At 34.4% G+C, this 19,054-nt stretch overlaps 1 protein-coding gene across 1 annotated transcript; it reads right to left on the bottom strand.

Moving 5' to 3' along the window:
• Positions 1 to 347: 347 nt before the first annotated feature.
• LOC131801507 (uncharacterized) lies at positions 348 to 18,318 on the bottom strand. The gene is made up of 3 exons (XM_059120268.1): positions 17,808 to 18,318; positions 12,129 to 12,312; positions 348 to 1,803 (listed from the first exon to the last, which is right to left on the bottom strand). The coding sequence occupies exons 1-3, from the start codon at positions 18,016 to 18,018 to the stop codon at positions 1,650 to 1,652; spliced, it is 549 nt and encodes a 182-aa protein (XP_058976251.1). The 5' UTR covers positions 18,019 to 18,318; the 3' UTR covers positions 348 to 1,649.
• Positions 18,319 to 19,054: the final 736 nt, after the last annotated feature.

The raw sequence follows: 19,054 nt of genomic DNA, 5'->3' as shown, positions 1-19,054 counted from the left end.
GTTTGGGACAGAGGCGTGGCCAGGTAAGGTTTTGGGTGTATCCTTGAATTTACTGTGATAGAGGCTACGCCATTGATGCCAAGGATATGTTCCCTGCAATATCACACTGCGAGTGAGTGTTGTGTTGTAAATGATGTCCCTGGCAAATGGACATATCGGGACCCATGAAGAGTCGACAGTTCTACGCAGCAAAAATGTTCTGCAGCTTCTGCGGAATTGTTGTGACAGTAATGTGCCAATACTTCCAATGTGAGAAGTTCTTATTTTGTTTTAACAATTTACAGGGATCACTTTTTCTGGATGTTCGGAAGTTCTGCCGTGAGTTGTATATGTTGCTTGCAACATACACTGCATATTGTCAACAATTTGTTGAAATTTACAACCAAAGACTGCTGCAATTGCATTTTTTGCCAAGCTTTTCATTTGCACTTGGCGATTTTTTCAATTTAATGAAAAACCTTTGGGTCCAATCGTTTTGGGTTTTGTTTTTTTTTTTTTTTTCTGGCATGGCTCTTTGTCCGGACCTGATGATTGCTGACAAAATGAAATCGTTTGTAACTGTATTAAGGCAGCTGAAACAAAACAAGAAACCCAGAATAAAAAAAAAACATAGTCAGGGAACAATGAAAAACTGGTGGTCATTCATTGTTGAATGGCGTAAAAAACAACTCAAGCGAAAGGAGAAACGAATGAACGAAGGAAAAAAAAAAGAAAAATACAATTTAATGATGTCTCAGTGGAGTGGAGTTAACAAATTTTAAATAGTAACAATTAAACTTGTAATAAAAAAAGGAAATGCACTTTTGTTGTTTTGTTTTAGTATCTGGAAAATAATCGTCTCTGGCAGAGAAAGGGATTTCTCATTCTCCCCTATCTCTGCCTTCCCTCTTGACAAACAAATAAAGTAAAGTAATTTACTGAAAATTTAATATGACGTGTAGTTGTGGTGTCTCTTGGCCACATGTCAATAACATTTGTTTAATTTATGCAACATAATTATTTACATTCCACTTTAAATTACTGGCCATGCAACAGCCTTCCGCGTCGAGGGCCATCAAAGACCGCAATAACATGAACAAATGTAGCCAAGTCCCCCACTCCCCCCAATAACGTCCAGAAAATGTAACAACACTTGCGGTTATACTCAGCTCCACACTTTCCCCAACGCACACCCACACACACTTACATTTCAGCTCCCCCAACTTTGGGTCTTGATATCCTTCCTTTCTCTGCAAAAGATAAAAAGTCTTTAAATTTCATGCCACTCATTGAGGCAGGAGTTCCATGTCATATTTGTAAGATTGTTTTTTTTTTTCTGTTTTCATTTGCCAATCCATTGCCTCCTTTTAGCCAATGTCCTTCAGCAGCCAAGAAGAGAAATCAGAGAGAGAGAACAAAACAGGATAATGGTAAAAAAGCAAATAAAAGCGTAAGATAGCCATTAAATATAAATAAAAAAGGGTAAGTTTTTTTCCAGCTCCTTCTTTCCATATTTACACAGGATGCAAGTAAGTAAAGGGATGTAGAATCAGCAGCAACAGCAGCAGAAGACGAAATAAGAAAATACTTTACTAAGAGGTAGTCCTGGGCAATCTACCTTCTCTACACTTCAGTGGCATTTCAGTCAGTTAAGTTCTACACTCCCCGCCTTAACGTGGCTGTGGTGGCGGCAGGGGACCAACGCCTGGACATGGCATCCTCTTGGCCAACAAACGACAGAGGGGCACATCACGCACAGCATCGCCAATGAACAACGACAACAAATACCATTGTTTCATGCCGGTTGATTGCACTTTGTAGTTACTGCCAAAGAAAGAGAGGAAGAAACAAAAAATAAAAACAAATGAAAATCGTATAAATGTTGTTGCTGCAGCTGAGTTTTTGCCACCGAGGAGCTTTTGTGTTGTATCCGATATCCAAATGATGCCACATTAACTGCAACCGTATTAAAATAAAGCCAATGTTTTAATGCATCCACTAAAACAGAAAAAGTGTTGCATTCATCTGGAGTTCGTTGGAAATCATAATCATAGATTACAGTGGAGGCTTGATATAAGTGATGGGAGATTATTTGGAACTTTCATATTGTTTTGAAACAGATTTTGTATTTTGAAAAAAATATTATTTTGTATACAAAATATAAATAAATAGTTTTCAAAAAATTATTTTAAAAGCCCTTAAAAAATTCCTTCTAAGTTCGAGATTGAAAATCCAAAAAACAACAACAACAATAAGTTAAAAATGATCAATCGGCTTTGGCGACAGATGTATACCCTTGCTTATTCAAGATATATTGACTTGAGTTATAATTATTTAGGCTGTTGACCCTCCATGGGGGAGGTATCAAAAAGAGTGGGCAAATTTTGACAATTCCGATTTTGACATAAGTCCGTTATAAATAAATAATAATAATATTACAAGGTGCCAGATATATGGACTATAAATCTGGCACATTGTAATATTAATATCGGACTTATGTCAGAATCGAAATGGTCCAAATTTGCCCACTCCTTCTGGTGCCACCCTACTTCCATTACGTTATATGAGGTATATTTGGAAAACCTTGAATTATTGTGAGGTACGAAATCTAGAGGACCGAAGTATTCCACTCCATCTAATACTTTGAGGAGAGGTACCAGAAAGAGTGAACCGATAAATTTCACATTCACATAAGATATCTGGCTGAGAGAAATACTTAGAAGTTTGAAAATATCGCTAACTTATCAAACTTATATTTAGCTCGAAATATAGGCTCGGCAATATAGGCTCAATCCTTTTGCTACCTGACCCACAAAACTTCATCAATTTCATAGAAAATAATTTACCTTAAAGAACAAGAAAGCATCATCCGATTTTGTACAAATTTTTCAAATTCTTATATTTGTGTTAGTGCTTGGTCTGGAGCGAAAATGGACGATAACGCTCCACTCCACCAAGTACCTCTCCTACATGGGGTCAAAATTGTGAAATTTAGTATTGAAAAATGGCAACATTTGTGAGGGAGGAACCAGATGGACATGTCATCTTCACGCAAGATATTGTGTTAGTAGAAATATTGCAATGTGTGAAGTTTAGAGTAGATCGGTCACTTATTTCAAATTTTATAAACATTTCGGTTATTCAAAATTGTATCCCTTTGTGAAGGAGGTACCAGAAGGAATGGACCGATATCTACCTTCTCCAAAACAGATCTTGCATCAGTAGAAATATTATAATTTGAGAAACTTGAAGAGAATTGGAAACTTATTTCAAATTGTATGAGCGTCTTGGTTATTCACAATGTTAAACCCTTTGTGAGGGAAATTCCTGAATTAGTGGTCCGATATATTCCATATTCACACCAAATCGTGTGTTAATAAAAATATTGGAATGGGTGAAATTCGAAGTGACTCGGAGGCTTATTTTACATATTAGAAGAGCTACAATTATTAAAAATTTTTGAACCGTTGTGGGGAGGTGCCAGAAGGAGTGGGCCGATATATTCCATCCTCACACCAGATCTTGTTTTTGTAGAAATATTAGAATGTGTGAAATTTGAGGTGATTCGGAGGCTTATTTCACATAATAGAAGAGCTAAAATTATTAAAAAATATTGACCCGTTATGGGGGAGGTGGCGGAAAGAGTGGTCTGATATGTCCCATCTTTGCATTACATCATGTGTTGACAGAAATATTGGGATGTGCCGAGTTTGAAAAGAATCAGATGCTAATTTCGCATTTGTGGGAGAGGTACCGGAAGGAGTGGTCCGTTTTATCCATTCTTCAGAAAAAAATCATGTGTTATCATTAATATTGGGATAAGCTAAATTTAAAGATAATCGGACTCATATTTCACATATTTTAAGAGTTATGATTATTCAACATGTTGGCCCTTCGTGGGTGAGGTATTTGATGGAGTTGACCGATATTGTCCAATTTTGCTCCTGGTCAAGAAAAGGCGAAATTATTAGGATTTGCAAAATTAGGACAAAATAGGATGGTGTTTTCCTGTTGTATAAATTAAATTATTTTCTGTGAAAGTTTGATGTTTAGTGGGGAGAGCTACCAGAAGGAGTGGACCGATATTACCAATCTCCGAAATCGTTCTAAATTTGATAATAATATTACGATGTATCAAGTTTGGAGCAAGTCGGATACTCCCTTTGATGGTTACCGTGCATAATAGCCAGCCAGAGAGAGAGGAGGACGGACACCCCTAGATCGACTCCAAATGTCCTGAAACGGATTTAGTCAAAAGAGACCCAGGTTCTAAAACCATTATTCTATACGGCACGTTTTGGGCGTATGAAATGATATATACCCTCTATCGCCATATGACATAGCGTATAAAAATACGATACATAAAAAAATTGAAATTCTTTACATTTTCTCAAAATACTTATTACTTCCTCATAGAGTATCCTTTTTTATTTATTTTATTCAGGCCCCCCTGTTGATACATCTCCGACAGTAATATAAAATTGTAACAAAATGATGCATTGTATTAAAAAAAAACAGCAACAAAAACGACAGCAACAGGAGGTGATAGTTACAGAAAACAAAACGAAAAAACTGCGAGAGAGGGGTAACAGAGGATGAAACAAGCGTAAAGTAAATATAAAAGCGGATTAAAAACAATAATATCTCATAAGTAGTAAAAAGTAGAGTGAAATACTTTTGCAGGGAAACAATAAAATAAATGTTGAGGACCCACAACAACTACAACAAAAAAGAGACTTGTTGGAATCCCGGTATACAGAGAGGAACCAATCCCCACCCCCATGGGCCTGATTGAAGAAGAAATGCACCCCACTCACTACATTTGAAGGCACAAGGACCGTAACTATAATAACAGGAACAACAACAACCATACCAATAATAAGAAGAACAACAAACATAAATACAATCGTGATATTGTTTTTAATAAATCAAGTGCAAATGAAAGTTGAAAAATTATCAAGAAATATTATGGAAAAAGGAGAGGAAAAAGGAGAAGAAAAAAAAACAGAAAATGCTGGGGACATTAACAAGAAAACAAACAAACTAAAGGCTGAAGTAGGATTGGAGGTATGGGTGAATATTGTAAATAGTGGATGCTTTCTCGTAAAAAGGGGGGTTCTTGGTATCTGTAGTAGTCTATTGTCTGTGGCATAACAAAGGAGTTAACTCTGCCAACTTGGGGTAGAGTAGGATATTTTAATAGGTTATTACGTCTTAATAAAGGCTTAATTTTTAATTCTAAAAATTATGTTTTAATTCTGAAAGGGGGCCGTGAATGTCATGGAGGTTAGGTTAGGTTGGGGTTTGAAAACAAAACATTGTTGAATTTTATTTGCTTTAAACTAGAAAAAGCCTTTTTATGTTTTTTAACTGAGTCATAGAATCTTTTTATTAAATCAAGAGTAACATTTCTTGGGCCACTCCAACTGTCCTGTAGAGCAGTTTATGACATCTCACCTATGAGAATTTAAAGTTTCAAAATTATTATACCTTCAGCCATATGGCTGAAGATACGTCCAAAACGTGCCTCATCTAAAAAACGATTTTAGACCTTAGGTCTCTCTCTACCAAATCCGTTTCAGGACATTTGAAGCCGATCCAGGACGGGCGTTCGTCCGTCTATCTGGCTGGTGCGATCGATAACTCTCTAAGGGAGTGTCCAAATGGGTCCAAATTTGGTGCATCGTAATATTATTATCAAACTTACATGGATTTTGGAGTTGGGCAATATCGGTTCACTTCTTCTGCTTCGTGCACCACAAAAATTTAACATTTTCGTAGAAAATAACTTACCTTATAGAACAAGAAAGGATCATCAAATTTTGTCCTAATTTTGCAAATCCTAATATTTTTTTCTGTTCTTGGCTAGAAGCGAAAATGGAAAATATCGGCCCATCCCCTACGAAGGGCCAACTTTTGGAATAATCATAACTTTTAGAAAATGAGAAATAAATATCCGATTGTCTTCAAATTTAGTATATCCCAATATTTTTGATAACACATGATTTTTTATGAAGAAGGGACAAAACGGACCACTCCTTCTGGTACCTCCTTAACAGAAGGTCAACGCTTTCACAGAAAATAATTAGCCTCATAGGACAAGAATTGATCATAAAATTATGTGCATACATCCTAATCCTAGCATTTTTATCACTGCGGGGTGAGGTGTGAAAATGAACAATATCGGCCAACTACATGAAATATTTTTCCCACAACGGTCACAATTTTGATAGTTATAACTCTCATAAACTGTGGAACAAATGTTCTTCAAATTTAGCACATGTTAACATTTCTAACAACTCTAGATCTAGCATAAAGGTGGGATAGATCAGACCACTCCTTCTGGTACTTTCCTTAAAAAACCAAACGAGTATCCGATTCCTTTCAAACTCGGCATATCGTAATACTTCTATCAACGCAAGATCTGGTGTAAAGATGGAATATATCGACTACTCCTTCTGGTACCTTCCCCACACCGAGTCAAATTTTTGAATAATGATAGAATTCAAAAAATGCAATACAAATATTCAATTCTCTTTAAATTGCTTATGTCCTAATATTTTTATTAACACAATTCTGGTGTGAAGAAGGGATATATTGACCTAAGCTTTCTGGTACCTCCCCCACGAAGGAGTCAAAAAGAGTATCAGATTTCTTTAAAACGCGGGAAATTTCAATATTTGCATCAACACAATATCTGATTTGAAGATGGAATATATCGGCCCACTCCTTCTGGTACCTCCCACATAAAGGGGTCAAAATTTTAAACAATTATACCTCTCAAAAATGCGAAATACGCATCCGATCCTCTTCAAATTTCATCTATCTCAATATTTTTATTGACACAAGAACAGGCGTGAAGATGGGGTATATCGGCCCACTTCTTCAGAACCATAAAGGGGTCAAAATTTTGAATAATTATACCTCTAAGAAAATGCGAAATAAGTTCCGCAGGGCAAACAAGCTTTCAAATTCTTAATGGATTTTTAATTTCAGTATTTTTCCAAATTTTGATATAGGACCCATGGAGGCCATCCATTTATTTCATGATAGGGGGCATAATAAGTTCCATCTTACGTTTAAGAGAAAACAATACTATTTTATGAAAACCCGGTTCCCTGTAAACCGATCTGGTTTATGGAAACCGAAGAAAACTTGAATTGTTTATTGTTTCAAATTTTTTAAATAAACAAAAAATATTTCCTTTACACACCTGCATCGGTTTGAATATCTGGCTGTGTGTGAGAAAGATGTCTTCGAAGTGTAAAAAATTACATTATCAACACATTGTTAAAATAAGCTCTCCTAATGAATAGCAAAACAAATAAGTAAACAACAACAGCAACAATAACAACACCACTCGAACAAAAGTTTCTAATAATGTGAACATAACGACGACTGTCACAAAATTCATAACAAAAATTAAACGAAGAAAGAGAATTGGGAGGGTCTACAGGGAGGCAGAGGAGAGAGTTTATTAAAGCACTGACGAAGGTGATGCTGATGCTGACGACATTTGCATACATCTAGTTATTTTTACCTTTACTATGAAATGCTATTTCATACGCCCTCCTCTTGCCCCCCTGATTCAGGGTCTCAACTTTGGCTCGAATTGTTTGGGCAAAACTTTTGCCTTCTCTCCATTCATTCATTCATTTGCTCATTCACTTATGACAATGGAGTTCACCAAAGTTTACATATGTCAAGTGCAGCACACACACATAACCTAGACTATTTTGCATAGGAAAATATTTAAAATTGTGGAATTTTATCAGGGGAGAGAAGGGGTTTTCAATGTATAATAATAATTCCAAAAATAAAACAAAAAATTGAAACATACAAAAAAAGTAATTCCACAAAAGGGTCACTTGGTTGGTTCATTTCGTCTTTTGTAATGACAAATGTCCAGAAAATATGAAACTTGTGGTCGTGTCGGTCAGCAGCAACAATAAAGTAATTATTTTTGTATTTCATTAAGGACATGGGAAAATTTACGAAAATTTAATCATAAACAAATATTATTAAAAAATCACAATAAGAAGAAAGGAGTGAAAGAATTATTCAATAAAACTTTTTAATAGAATTCATTGTAAAGTACAAGGGTATTGTAATGGAATTGGGGACTTTGTTGGAAAATAGTTACAAATTTATATGCTAATATTTTATAAAGGTGACAATATTTAATTTATAGTTAAATTCATATGGCGTCCAAAAATATGAAAAATTGGCTATGGTTTTCCGAATTGTTTCAAAAAAAAAGATATTCTTGGAATGCAACTATAAACCTATATTACCTCTCAAATATCCCGATTATTTTAAAAGATTCAGTTTCGAGAAATCTATCGATTTTAGGAGCAATATTATTTTAATAAAATTTTTTTCCCATTATATTCCAATAATTGGTTTGAAAAAGTGTCCTTCACACATACATTCGAACCCTAATATTGATAAAAAAATGTTTATTCAAATTGCTTGTTATTAATAAAAACAAGTTAAAAAGTATCAGTCGGTTTTGCCGCCAGATGTATATCCTCAGCCAATGTTCGATTGGTGTGATTTCTGTTATGGTTTTTGAAATTGTTGACCCTCTATGTAGTAGGTTCCGAAGGAATGGGCCAATATTATCCATGTTGTATAGGTCCTAAATAAACATGATATAAATATTACGAAGCGCCAGGTTTGGACTATGTTGGTTACTTCCTACACTTTATATGAAATATGTGAACGTTTTGCCTTTTAAAATCTCCAACCCTTTATAGGGAGAGGTAGCAGAATAAATTTATTTATAACATTTCTTGTGATCATAGAAATATTGAAATGTACCAAGTCTGAAGGAAGTCGGATATTAATTTCCCTTTCAAAATGTTGACCCTTTGTGGTGAAGGAGTGAGCTGATATATCCCATCTTCACACCAGATCTTGGGTTAAGGAAAATATTGTGATGTGTGAAATTTGAAGTCAATCGGACTCTTATATCACATGTTAGAAGATATAGAATTATTGAAAATTTTGACCCTTTATGGGGGAGGTACTTGATGGAGTGGATCGATATTGTCCACTACAGAGTAAGCACTGATGGAAATATTAGGATTTGCAAAGTTGGAGCAAAATCGGAGCATTTTTTTTTTTTTTTTTTTTTGGAAATTTTGACATTTTTTGTGAAAGAAGGAGTGAACCGATATTGCCCATCTCCGAACTTGGTAATAATATTACGATATACGAAGTTTGGATCAAATAGGATAGTCTCTTCGAGAGTTATCATGCGCACCTGCCAGCCAACCAGACGGACGAACGGACATCACTAGATCGACTCTAAATGTCCTGAAACGGATTTGGTCCAAAGAGACCTGAGGGCTAAAACTCTTATTTCGATGAGACACGTTTTGGCCGTATCAAATGTTATATACCCTCTCTAGCCATATGGCCGAGGGTATAAACAGAACTTAAAATTTAGACCATTTTAAACAACAAATAGGATACACAAGGTATCAGCAAAATACCTATAAGTGTTGCCATGTTTGCAAATTATTTCTCCTCGTTTATTAATGATTAAACATATAATCTTTTGAGAAAAATGCTTCCATGGGAATAGAAATCCGCGCGGATATTCCTGATTAATAATAAGTACCTTCCTGAGATAATAAGTACCTTTCTTTTGAAACTCGTTGAAAAAATCTCTCAACTTCTTTGAAATTTCTTGGAAAATATTATTGAGCAGCTCCTTAAAAGTTATTCCTTAGCAGTTTCTCAAACAGCCCTCTTACTGTTGTAGTTTCTTCGCCTTCTGTAAACAATCTCAGCTCCTAAAATTCCATTACAATTCCTTTGTTTTCCTTTCAATAGCACAGATCTATCCCAACAAGTATTAGCTTGAGTAAGGTCAGTGCCATGGCATAAACATTACACAAGAATTTATAGCTGCTTCTCTTCTCTTCTCTTTTTTTTTTTTTTTTTTTGTAAAAACTTAGCAGCAGCAACAATAACTTTTTTATTGATTTCCAACGCTTTAATTTATGTATATTGTCATTTGGCGAATATAAAATTATGAAATATAAAAATAACGGTCTTTTGTTGTTGCTGTTTTTTTTCGATAAAATTAAATGTTCTCTGACAAAGTGGGGGAGAAAAAAAGAAAAGAAAAAGTTTACTTTGTTTTGCTGCGTAAATTAACAATAAACGTTAATCATGAACAAGGAAAAGTCTCATTGATATAGGGGTTCAGTTTTCTTGCTAAAGAGAATTTTGGAAAAGTTGTGAGGGAAAATTGGCGAAGAAGGGATTGCAACATTCAAGCAAAAAAATCGAGTAAAAAAGTTGTAGGTTCGGCCGGGCCGAATTTTGAATTCCCTCCACCATTTGGCACGAATTTGGCAATTCTCAGAAGCAATAAAATCCGTTAAAAATTCTGTTAAAATCTTAAAAATACCGAATGTAGCTTTTATATTAGGGTCTATACTTGGACCTGGATAGGTAACTTCTGTCATAAGCCATTACAATACTCAAATGCGAAATTTAAAAAAAAATCAGTGAATAATGTAGCTAAAATCATCAAAATACCGAATATCAGGAGGTACCGTTACATGGGGGCTATACGAAGACGTGGACCTGCATAGCTCATTTTCTGTCTTAGGATGTAGCATCCATTACGAACTTCAAATACCAAAATTGAAACAATTCCGGTAAATAAGGTCGCAAAAATCATTAAAATACCGAATATCGAGAGGTACCGCTATATAGGGCTATACAAAAGCGTGGATCTATACATACAATATTTCGCCAACGGAGCTAGAACTCATTATGACCAACAAATTCCAATTTTAGACAAATCCGTGATAAAATGTGACAAAAACCATCAAAATACGGAATATCGGAAGATACCGTTATATGGAGGCTATACCAAAGCGTGGACATATACATACAATGTTTCGCCGCACGAATTAGGACCCATTATTACCTTCAAATATCAATTTTCAGACAAATCCGTGAAAATTGTGGTAAAAATCATCAAAATACCGAATATCGGCAGGTACCGTTGTATGGGGGCTATACCAAAAAGTGGACCTATATGGCCTATTTTCAATATCAAAAGTCTTGCAGACATAATATACATTTGAGTACAATTTTATCAATATACGTCATTTCGTTCGGAAGTTAGAGTGATTGCCACAGAAGGACACACGGACGGACATCTCTAAATCGATATAGAATTTTATGCTGATCAAGAATATATATACTTTGTGGGGTCTAAAATGTATATTTCGAGGTATTACAAACGGAGTGACAAACTTAATATACCCTCCGTACTATGGTGGAGGGTATAAAAAATCTAAGAGGAAAGCTGTTTTATAATCAACCAGAAATTGTCTTTTTTCTAAATTTTAAAATCGCAATCTGGCAACTTTTTACCTCTCAAATACTTCTCCTGTTTACATTAATTTTATTTTGTAAAAAGAAATGGTAATCGTGCTTCAAATCCTCTTCACAAAACCATACTTTCTGTTGACAACTCATTTTGAAGAAGACAAGATTTTTCCTGTTAGCCAACTTCAATGATAAAGTTTTCCTCCAATGATTTTTTTCTTCTACAACAACAAGAAGAACAACAACAGCAATCGTTTACTTAACTTCAAGACAAGTGAAAAACAGACATTAAATTATGCACAAATGAGTTGGCATTTTTCAAATAAAAATTGATTGGAAAACATTTCGACGATGTAACTGCAGCTACATCGTGTGCTGACTACGGTGGAGTCATTTAGCCAACAGCAAAGCAATTGCAATGACAATTCAGAAGCAGCAACAACAACATCCTAGGAATCCAATAACAAATGAATGCATTTGACAATGACATCTTTAGCTACAATAAATTCACAAAAACTCCAAGTAATCAATGCTAAGATGACGTTGCTCCGCAAGGCAACGTCAATACCCCAGAAACCAAAGTACACCATAAAATCGACTCATTACACATGTAAACGCTGTCTCATCATTAGGTTGCAGCAGATCAGCCAAACCACCCGTAACAACATTTGCTGTTTTGCTCATTGACATTTCGGATACCACTTCAAACATCAGTGGACCAGAAACTCAGTCATGCAATTTGGGTGGGAGAGAAAAAGAAAGAGAGGGAGAGAGGGATAGAGACATACCTGAAGACTTCCGACCAGTTGGGATGTGTTTGGCTGGCACGTCCTGGACGTGAGGCATGCAGACGACAGGGTTCTTCTAAAATGCAGGCACGTTGACCAAACTCCCTTTGGATTTCCTTTTGGGCATATTCTGCATCGTAAGCCAAATGGGCAGTGTCACGTTTGCTGCGGGCCCGGTAAGTATCTGGAAAGATAAATAAATAAAAAATTAACAATTTGTGATAAGCATTATTAGTTATATCAAGTCCGGCTTGAAATTTGTTTGGTATTACAAAAATATCTCACGCTTTGTTGTGTCATCTGACGTATCATACCCTAAAATATGCTTCAAGCCATAGCCCATAGCTTTTTTTTATTTTTTGTTTATTTTCTTCATATCGCCTCTTTTTGGTATTTCCCCAATACCATCTCTTGTTGGATTTGTATTTCATATGGCCTTGACCCATTTTCTTTATATCTTTGGACAGGTTTCTTTAGCAAGCCCCCGAATGGTTGGTATATTGGTTCGATAACACATACACACATACGTGCTGTTGTTAACATGGATGGTCGCATGGATGGCTAAATGAATGAATGATAGCTTCAAATCAAACACAAACCACGTTTTTTCTTCTTCGTACACCAACAATGGGGAGCTACTGGATTCCAGTACTTATATGCATATGAGCCACATGTCATGTACGTGCCTTGACTCAAGTTTAAGAAAGACCTTTTGTCATCCGCGCCACCACAACCACTAACAGCCATATGGCCAAGAGAGCGAAAAACAGAAGCGATCACAACGGCAGTTAACCCAGTCAGCCAATTCACCTGTCAGTTGCTGAACTAAATTCATGGTAAATTCAATGAAAAAGGGCTTTTAATTTGATTTACAAGCGGTTTTTTTTTAGGTTTTGCTGAGGGCATATCGAAGTACTGTTTAATTGGGTTAGCGTTACAAATGTCAAGTACTGGGGAATTCCCAATATGGAAGGGTTAAGTTTTCCTTTTTTGGATGAATAAAATATGTGTTTTGAGGGCAATTGTAAATATGGTGGGAAAGGTTGTAATTTAATAAAATAAAGTTTTTTTTCGCAGTGTTTGGGAACTCATGAGCGAGGGGAGTGTTTAGGGACTATTTAGCTTTATTTTTTGAATGTGTGATAAAAAAGTGATATTATGAAATTATATATTTGAAAAATAGTCATACGGGCAGAGAGAAAGTTCATTGAACTCAAACGAGTTTAATAAAATGTTACAGAAAAATAATTTATCCCCTGTGAAAGTATTAGACCGTAATGAGCCAAATAATCTATCAAAGGCAGACCAATTTGGTTAGTATAAGATGGTTTTGATGAAACGCCATCTAGTTGTGGAATTTTACTAACCTGTTTACCATTTCCAAAGGATCTAATTTTGCTGTTCCGCAATTTAAAATCAAGGGAGCAATGCTATATTTTTTTAAAATTTGAGTCTGAATTTATTACTACTGCCAACACATAGGACACCATCCTTGATTGATCTCAATCCAGTCACATTGGACATTTCGAAAATGAAGTTATGACCCACAAAGATTTGGGACACACTTGCGTTTAATAGCCCGAGGTAATATAAACCAGCTACATCACTGTTTATCATTGCGCACGCACGACTTTTTGAATACTTTGTACCAAAGTTTCCATTGAATTTAGTGACATTTGATGGGACTCGTACTCAACACATTTTAATAATATGCTGATTTTTGAGTAACGCCATCTAGTTTTGAGATCTTTATTGCTTGTTTTTGATCCGGGACAAGAGAATTTTAAACTAGTCTGTTATACCATTTAACAGATTGATGTTGTCTAGACAAATAATGACATAGACTAAAAAAATAAAAATCTTTTCAATAGATGTCGTTCTTGCTGCTGGAGAGCTCAGGACAATTCACCCAATTCCCTGTACACACAAAATAACAATTATTCTGATGATCTATAAATATTAAACCATTAAAAACAATGCAACGATATGTTGTACGTTTACATCATCCAGCTAAGTCGTGAAATATAAAAATATGCAACCCAAATAGTATTACAATTAATAAAATTATTCTGCCCTCCCGGCCGATTTAACCATGGTGACATCTGCCCATGGTGACATCTGCCAATAGATGAGATTTCAGATCATCGGTATGAATGAAAAAAATTATCAGGGGGTTCTTAAGGTAGGAGAGAATTTGTTTCCCTTCTTAAACCCTATATGTTTACTGATTTGGTTTAAGTCTTTACTAATTTAGCAAATTATTCTCTGATATGTCGATTTAATAGAAGCGGCATCTAGTTTTCAGATTTATATAGTTACCGAATTTTCGTACATACCGGATTTCTCTTTAGCTCGATTCAGTAACTCGTTTTGATAGTAAAACTATTGATAGTGAAATATGTGAAATTCGCCCCGAGGGAAATTCTTTGCCCAGGATGAAAGTATAAATATGAAAACTAGATGGCAGCTCTTCAGTATCGAGATATCAATCAGCCGGAAATCATGTTGCTATTTGATTCTAGACAATATGATGTCTAGAGTTATATTATCATTGGTTTGTGTCTAAACTAATTGAAAATCTCATTGTTTAATAGATGGCGCTATTGATAATCAGATTGATGATTTTCATAGCTGATTTTAAGATGATTTAAAAATTCATTACGCTATTTAATTCATCGCGATAAAATTGTGTACAAAACGACTCTTTTACATTTTTACTTAGCATTGTTAGAGCATGCTTTTAGGCGTTTCATAGTAGCACAAAATCAGTATAGTACAGTTTAGTGTTTAATCGTAATTTAAAACTTGGTGAGAGCACTCGAATGTATGATAATAATAAATGTAAATGTGGAAAGTGTTAACTAGGTTCTACAATTTATATACATTGGTTTAATTCTCAACTAATTAAATATTTTCTAGTAAATGGATGAAAAGGAATGCCATCTAGTTTTGAAGTTTGTATAAACTATTTTTTGTTTCCTGGACCTTCGAGGGAAAATGCTTTACAGAAGGAAATTCACACTTTAATATTTTTGAACTGTTGCTTTTTAATTGGCAATAAACCAACCGACCAATATTATTAATATTTTTTTTTAATTTTTTTTCAGTATGTTATTGTCATCATCCAATAGCTAGTATGGAAATGATGTTATTTTTTACAGTTGAATTAAAGATGATCTGAATAAATAAAAAAAAAGTTGTTCTTCCTTCCCCTTGGATGATATATAATATTTCCGAATTGGTTTGAACCGTAGCTAATTTAGAGTATCCTCATAGGCTGATATATTCATTTTGGAGTGCCATCTTATTTTGAGATTATTACTGAATCGTAATCGAGCTTTAGAGGCAAAATACTTCTATGGATAGTTTCTTTTTTAAATTTAAATGGTTTAAGAATGTGATAAATTAGATTATCATCCAGTAGATGGCACTGCTGAATATCCAAATGATATTCTTATTTACAGTTCAATTGAGGATGATCTCAGTAAATATTCTTGTAAACCTTTAGGAAGAAAATTTGTTTTTTCTTCTCCTTAGGTGATATATAATTTTCCCGAATCGTCTTGAGTTAATTATCTCCTGCATCTAATTGGGTAATAAATATTAAGAGATATATCTGGGAATGCCATCTATTTTTGAAATTATTAGTTATATCTAGTTATATAGTTCTCTTAGTGTTTTTGTTTCTAATTTTAAATATTTTTCCTATTAAGAGAAAGTTAACTGACTAAAAATTAATGATTTAAGATTGTGATAAACTAGAGTATCATCTCTAGGTCATATATAATTTTTCCGAAACGGTTTGAGTGAATTATCTTCAGAATTGGGTGATATATTATGGTATATTTTTGGGAATGGAATCGAATTTAAGGGATTCTCTTAGGTATTTTTTTTTTAATTTAAATAGTTTTCCTATAAAAAAGCAGCCAACTGACTAAAAATTAGTGATTTGAGAATGTGATAAATAAGATTATCAACATCCAGTAGATGGCACTGTTGAACACCCAATTGGCGTCCTTCTTTATAGTTGATTTGAGGATGGTCTAAATATACTTGATAGCGAATCTTATGTACGAAATTAAGTTTTTCTTCTCCTTAAGTTTCATATGTTAATGTGTATTAGTTTTAGAAGTTTGAGAAGTTACTTATTTATAATTGATATCTTTAGTATCTGATTTGCTGATACATTGATTTGGGAGAGCCATCTAGTTTTCAGATTATTGCTAAAATGTAATCGAATTTTAAGGCAAAGTAGTATCTATGGATAACATTACTTACTTTTAATAGTTTTGCTATTGGGAATAAACCAACTCACTAATACGCAATTCGACAATGTAATAATGTAAATTGTCATTAGTTGGCGCTCATCCTACAGTTGATTTGAAGATGATCCAAATAAAAATGCTAGAAAATCTTAAGGAAGTAACGATGCCCTTTATTTTTCTTGAGTACTATAAACATATCCAAGTTGGTTTCAGCCATAACTAATTCAGAGTTGGTTATCTCTAATATCGTTGGATGATATATTTATGTTGGAGTGCCATCTACTTTTGAGATTGTTTCTAAATCGTAATCTAGTTTTAGGCGCAAAAATTATCCTCTAAGTTAAAACAGTTTTGCTGTGAATAATAACTCAACCGACAAGTAATTAATGATTTGATAATGCAATAAATATGATTGTCATTATCCATTAGATGGCACTTCTGATCACCCAATTTTTTTTACTTCTTTACACTTGATATAAAGATGATCCAAATACATTATGCTGGGGGATTCGAAGAAAGACAATTTGTCTCTTTTTCTCCTTGAGTTTTACAAATTCACGTGTATTGTTTTGAACCTTTGCTAACTTAGAATTTATATTCCCAGCCGGTAGATGGCGTCTTTTCGTAAATAATGATAATGAAATGTTGTATTGAATGTTCAAATTCTGCTACCGTCTAAATGAGGCGTCAGAATTCTTTGACCAGAGACAATACAAAAATGTTTTTGAGAATCAAGAATAGTAAAATTACAATGACTAATGTATAATTTTTAAACAATTAAATATTTAAAAATGTTTATACATTTAATCGCACGTTTTTCGTTTTTAGGAAAGGTTCTTCTGCACCTATTGTCTTAAATAGCACAATACTTGAATGGCTATGACCTCTCAAGTCACACTCACAACATTTTTTATTTTATTTATTTAGAGTCAATTCCTTCCAGAAACAACAAAAAACGGCCAATGGCTTCCCAAACAACTTTGTTTTCAATCCAATTCAAACGAATTGTATTTAATATTGTGCAAGCATTCCAATCATTGATTAAAATGTAAATTAATTTAATATATATTTATTCATATATAGTCCACTTCTCTTCGTAGCAGCAATTCTATTGTTTTGGTCAAGGAACCTTTGCTTGTCTGTCAGTCTGGGCGATTACAAAATTACAAAAAATTTCCGCTTCGTATTTTGAACTTTCACTTTGAATCTTTTTCTAATTAGCATTGCCATAAAATAAATTGTTATTTTGTTTGTTTTAAATTTAAAAATTATTTTTTTTTTAAGAATTCTAGGGGTCAAAGAATTTATGCAGCCTCGGGACAATATTTCCGGATTATCAATAATTTTATTGTTTTTTTTTTTTTTCAAAGGATTTTTAGAGTTTACTTTTTTTATCCCAGTTTCCTTGACTTACTTGGATTTAAAGAGTACGCCAACTTCTTGGCAAACTGCGAGAGGCGTACGGATGCCACAATAACCGGAAAACCAATCAGCTGTACGGGTATTTCAAACAAAGGCTCATTACTTTGGGCCATTACACCATTTTCCAGCAATCCCTCCAGCAGAACAAACAACACATAGAGGGTGGGTATGAAGGTTAAATTTAAAACAAATTTCAATTTCATTTTTGCTAAAAGTCTTTTTAAATTCTTTTTTTAAGTTTTCAAATAAAGTCCTTTGCAAAATTCCGACAAATATTTTTTTGTTTGATTTAGATTTTCGCTCAAGGGACCACCGCTTTTAAGCAACGTATTAAAGCAACTGATTACAAGCTTCGCTTGAAAACACCAACAAACTTGGCCTAAAAGTTTTACAGCCAAGACATACCAAAAACATAAAAACAACAACAACATCACTGCCAACATAAAAAAGAGCCAAGCCAAAAATTTACCAACAAAAGACAAGCTGCGCCAGACCGACAACTAAATAAGAGAGGATGATGACAAACGGCATGACGTTTGGTGAACAAGGCATTGTTGTTGTTGCATTGGATGGTTGAGTGGCTGGCTGCCTGGCTGGGTGGCTGACTGACTGAAAACCTTAAAGGCCGCTCAAAAACCATAAACAAATATTGTCAGGCCAAAAACAACAACCACACCAAAAAAAAAATAATTCGAAAATATTTGTATAGCAAAAAAATCACTAAGCGCCAAAAATAATATTCAACAAAATTACTGCTGGCCAGCTAAATGTATTTATTGGCAATGATTACTTAACTCTCTTTTGGCCAAATATTGGCCAAGTTTTGTTGGTGTTGCTGCTGCTGCCGGCTTAACTGTTTGCTTGCATTCATACCATATGGAAGTTGCTTCCATGCACCCAACTATCTACAGACCTCCATGAGGAAGGCAAAAGACGGCACAAAAAAGTCATGCAATTTAAAATGGTTTTAAGGCGAAAAACCCAGAGCGAATTCAAGCAACATTTACCTATTCTCAATGCTCTACAAAGGGTAACTTCGTTCAAAAGTTTTTCTTTAAATCTCAGAATAATCATTTTTTAGCGTCGTCGAGGCGCAATTACCAGATGTACATGCGGTTTTGCATGGAAAATACATATCACCCAAATTTGCCTTTTTTTCTCCCATATGATTACTCACCCCATCTCTTCCTAAGTGCTTTTCAATCAAACAGGTGAAAGTACGTTTTTTGTTTTGCTCTG

The sequence above is a fragment of the Musca domestica genome, unplaced genomic scaffold, assembly GCF_030504385.1.
Source record: "Musca domestica strain aabys unplaced genomic scaffold, Musca_domestica.polishedcontigs.V.1.1 162, whole genome shotgun sequence".
NCBI classification, from domain to species: domain Eukaryota; kingdom Metazoa; phylum Arthropoda; class Insecta; order Diptera; family Muscidae; genus Musca; species Musca domestica.
This window is presented reverse-complemented; position numbering and strand designations above follow the sequence as displayed.

Excerpts from the sequence above, each read along its gene's own strand:
- LOC131801507 (XM_059120268.1), bottom strand. The coding sequence starts at position 18,018 with ATGAAATTGAAATTTGTTTTAAATTTAACCTTCATACCCACCCTCTAT. Across the intron at positions 12,313-17,807 it reads GGCGTACTCTTTAAATCCAA|ATACTTACCGGGCCCGCAGC; the intron begins GTAAGTCAAGGA and ends TTATCTTTCCAG. Across the intron at positions 1,804-12,128 it reads AACTGGTCGGAAGTCTTCAG|TAACTACAAAGTGCAATCAA; the intron begins GTATGTCTCTAT and ends TTTCTTTGGCAG.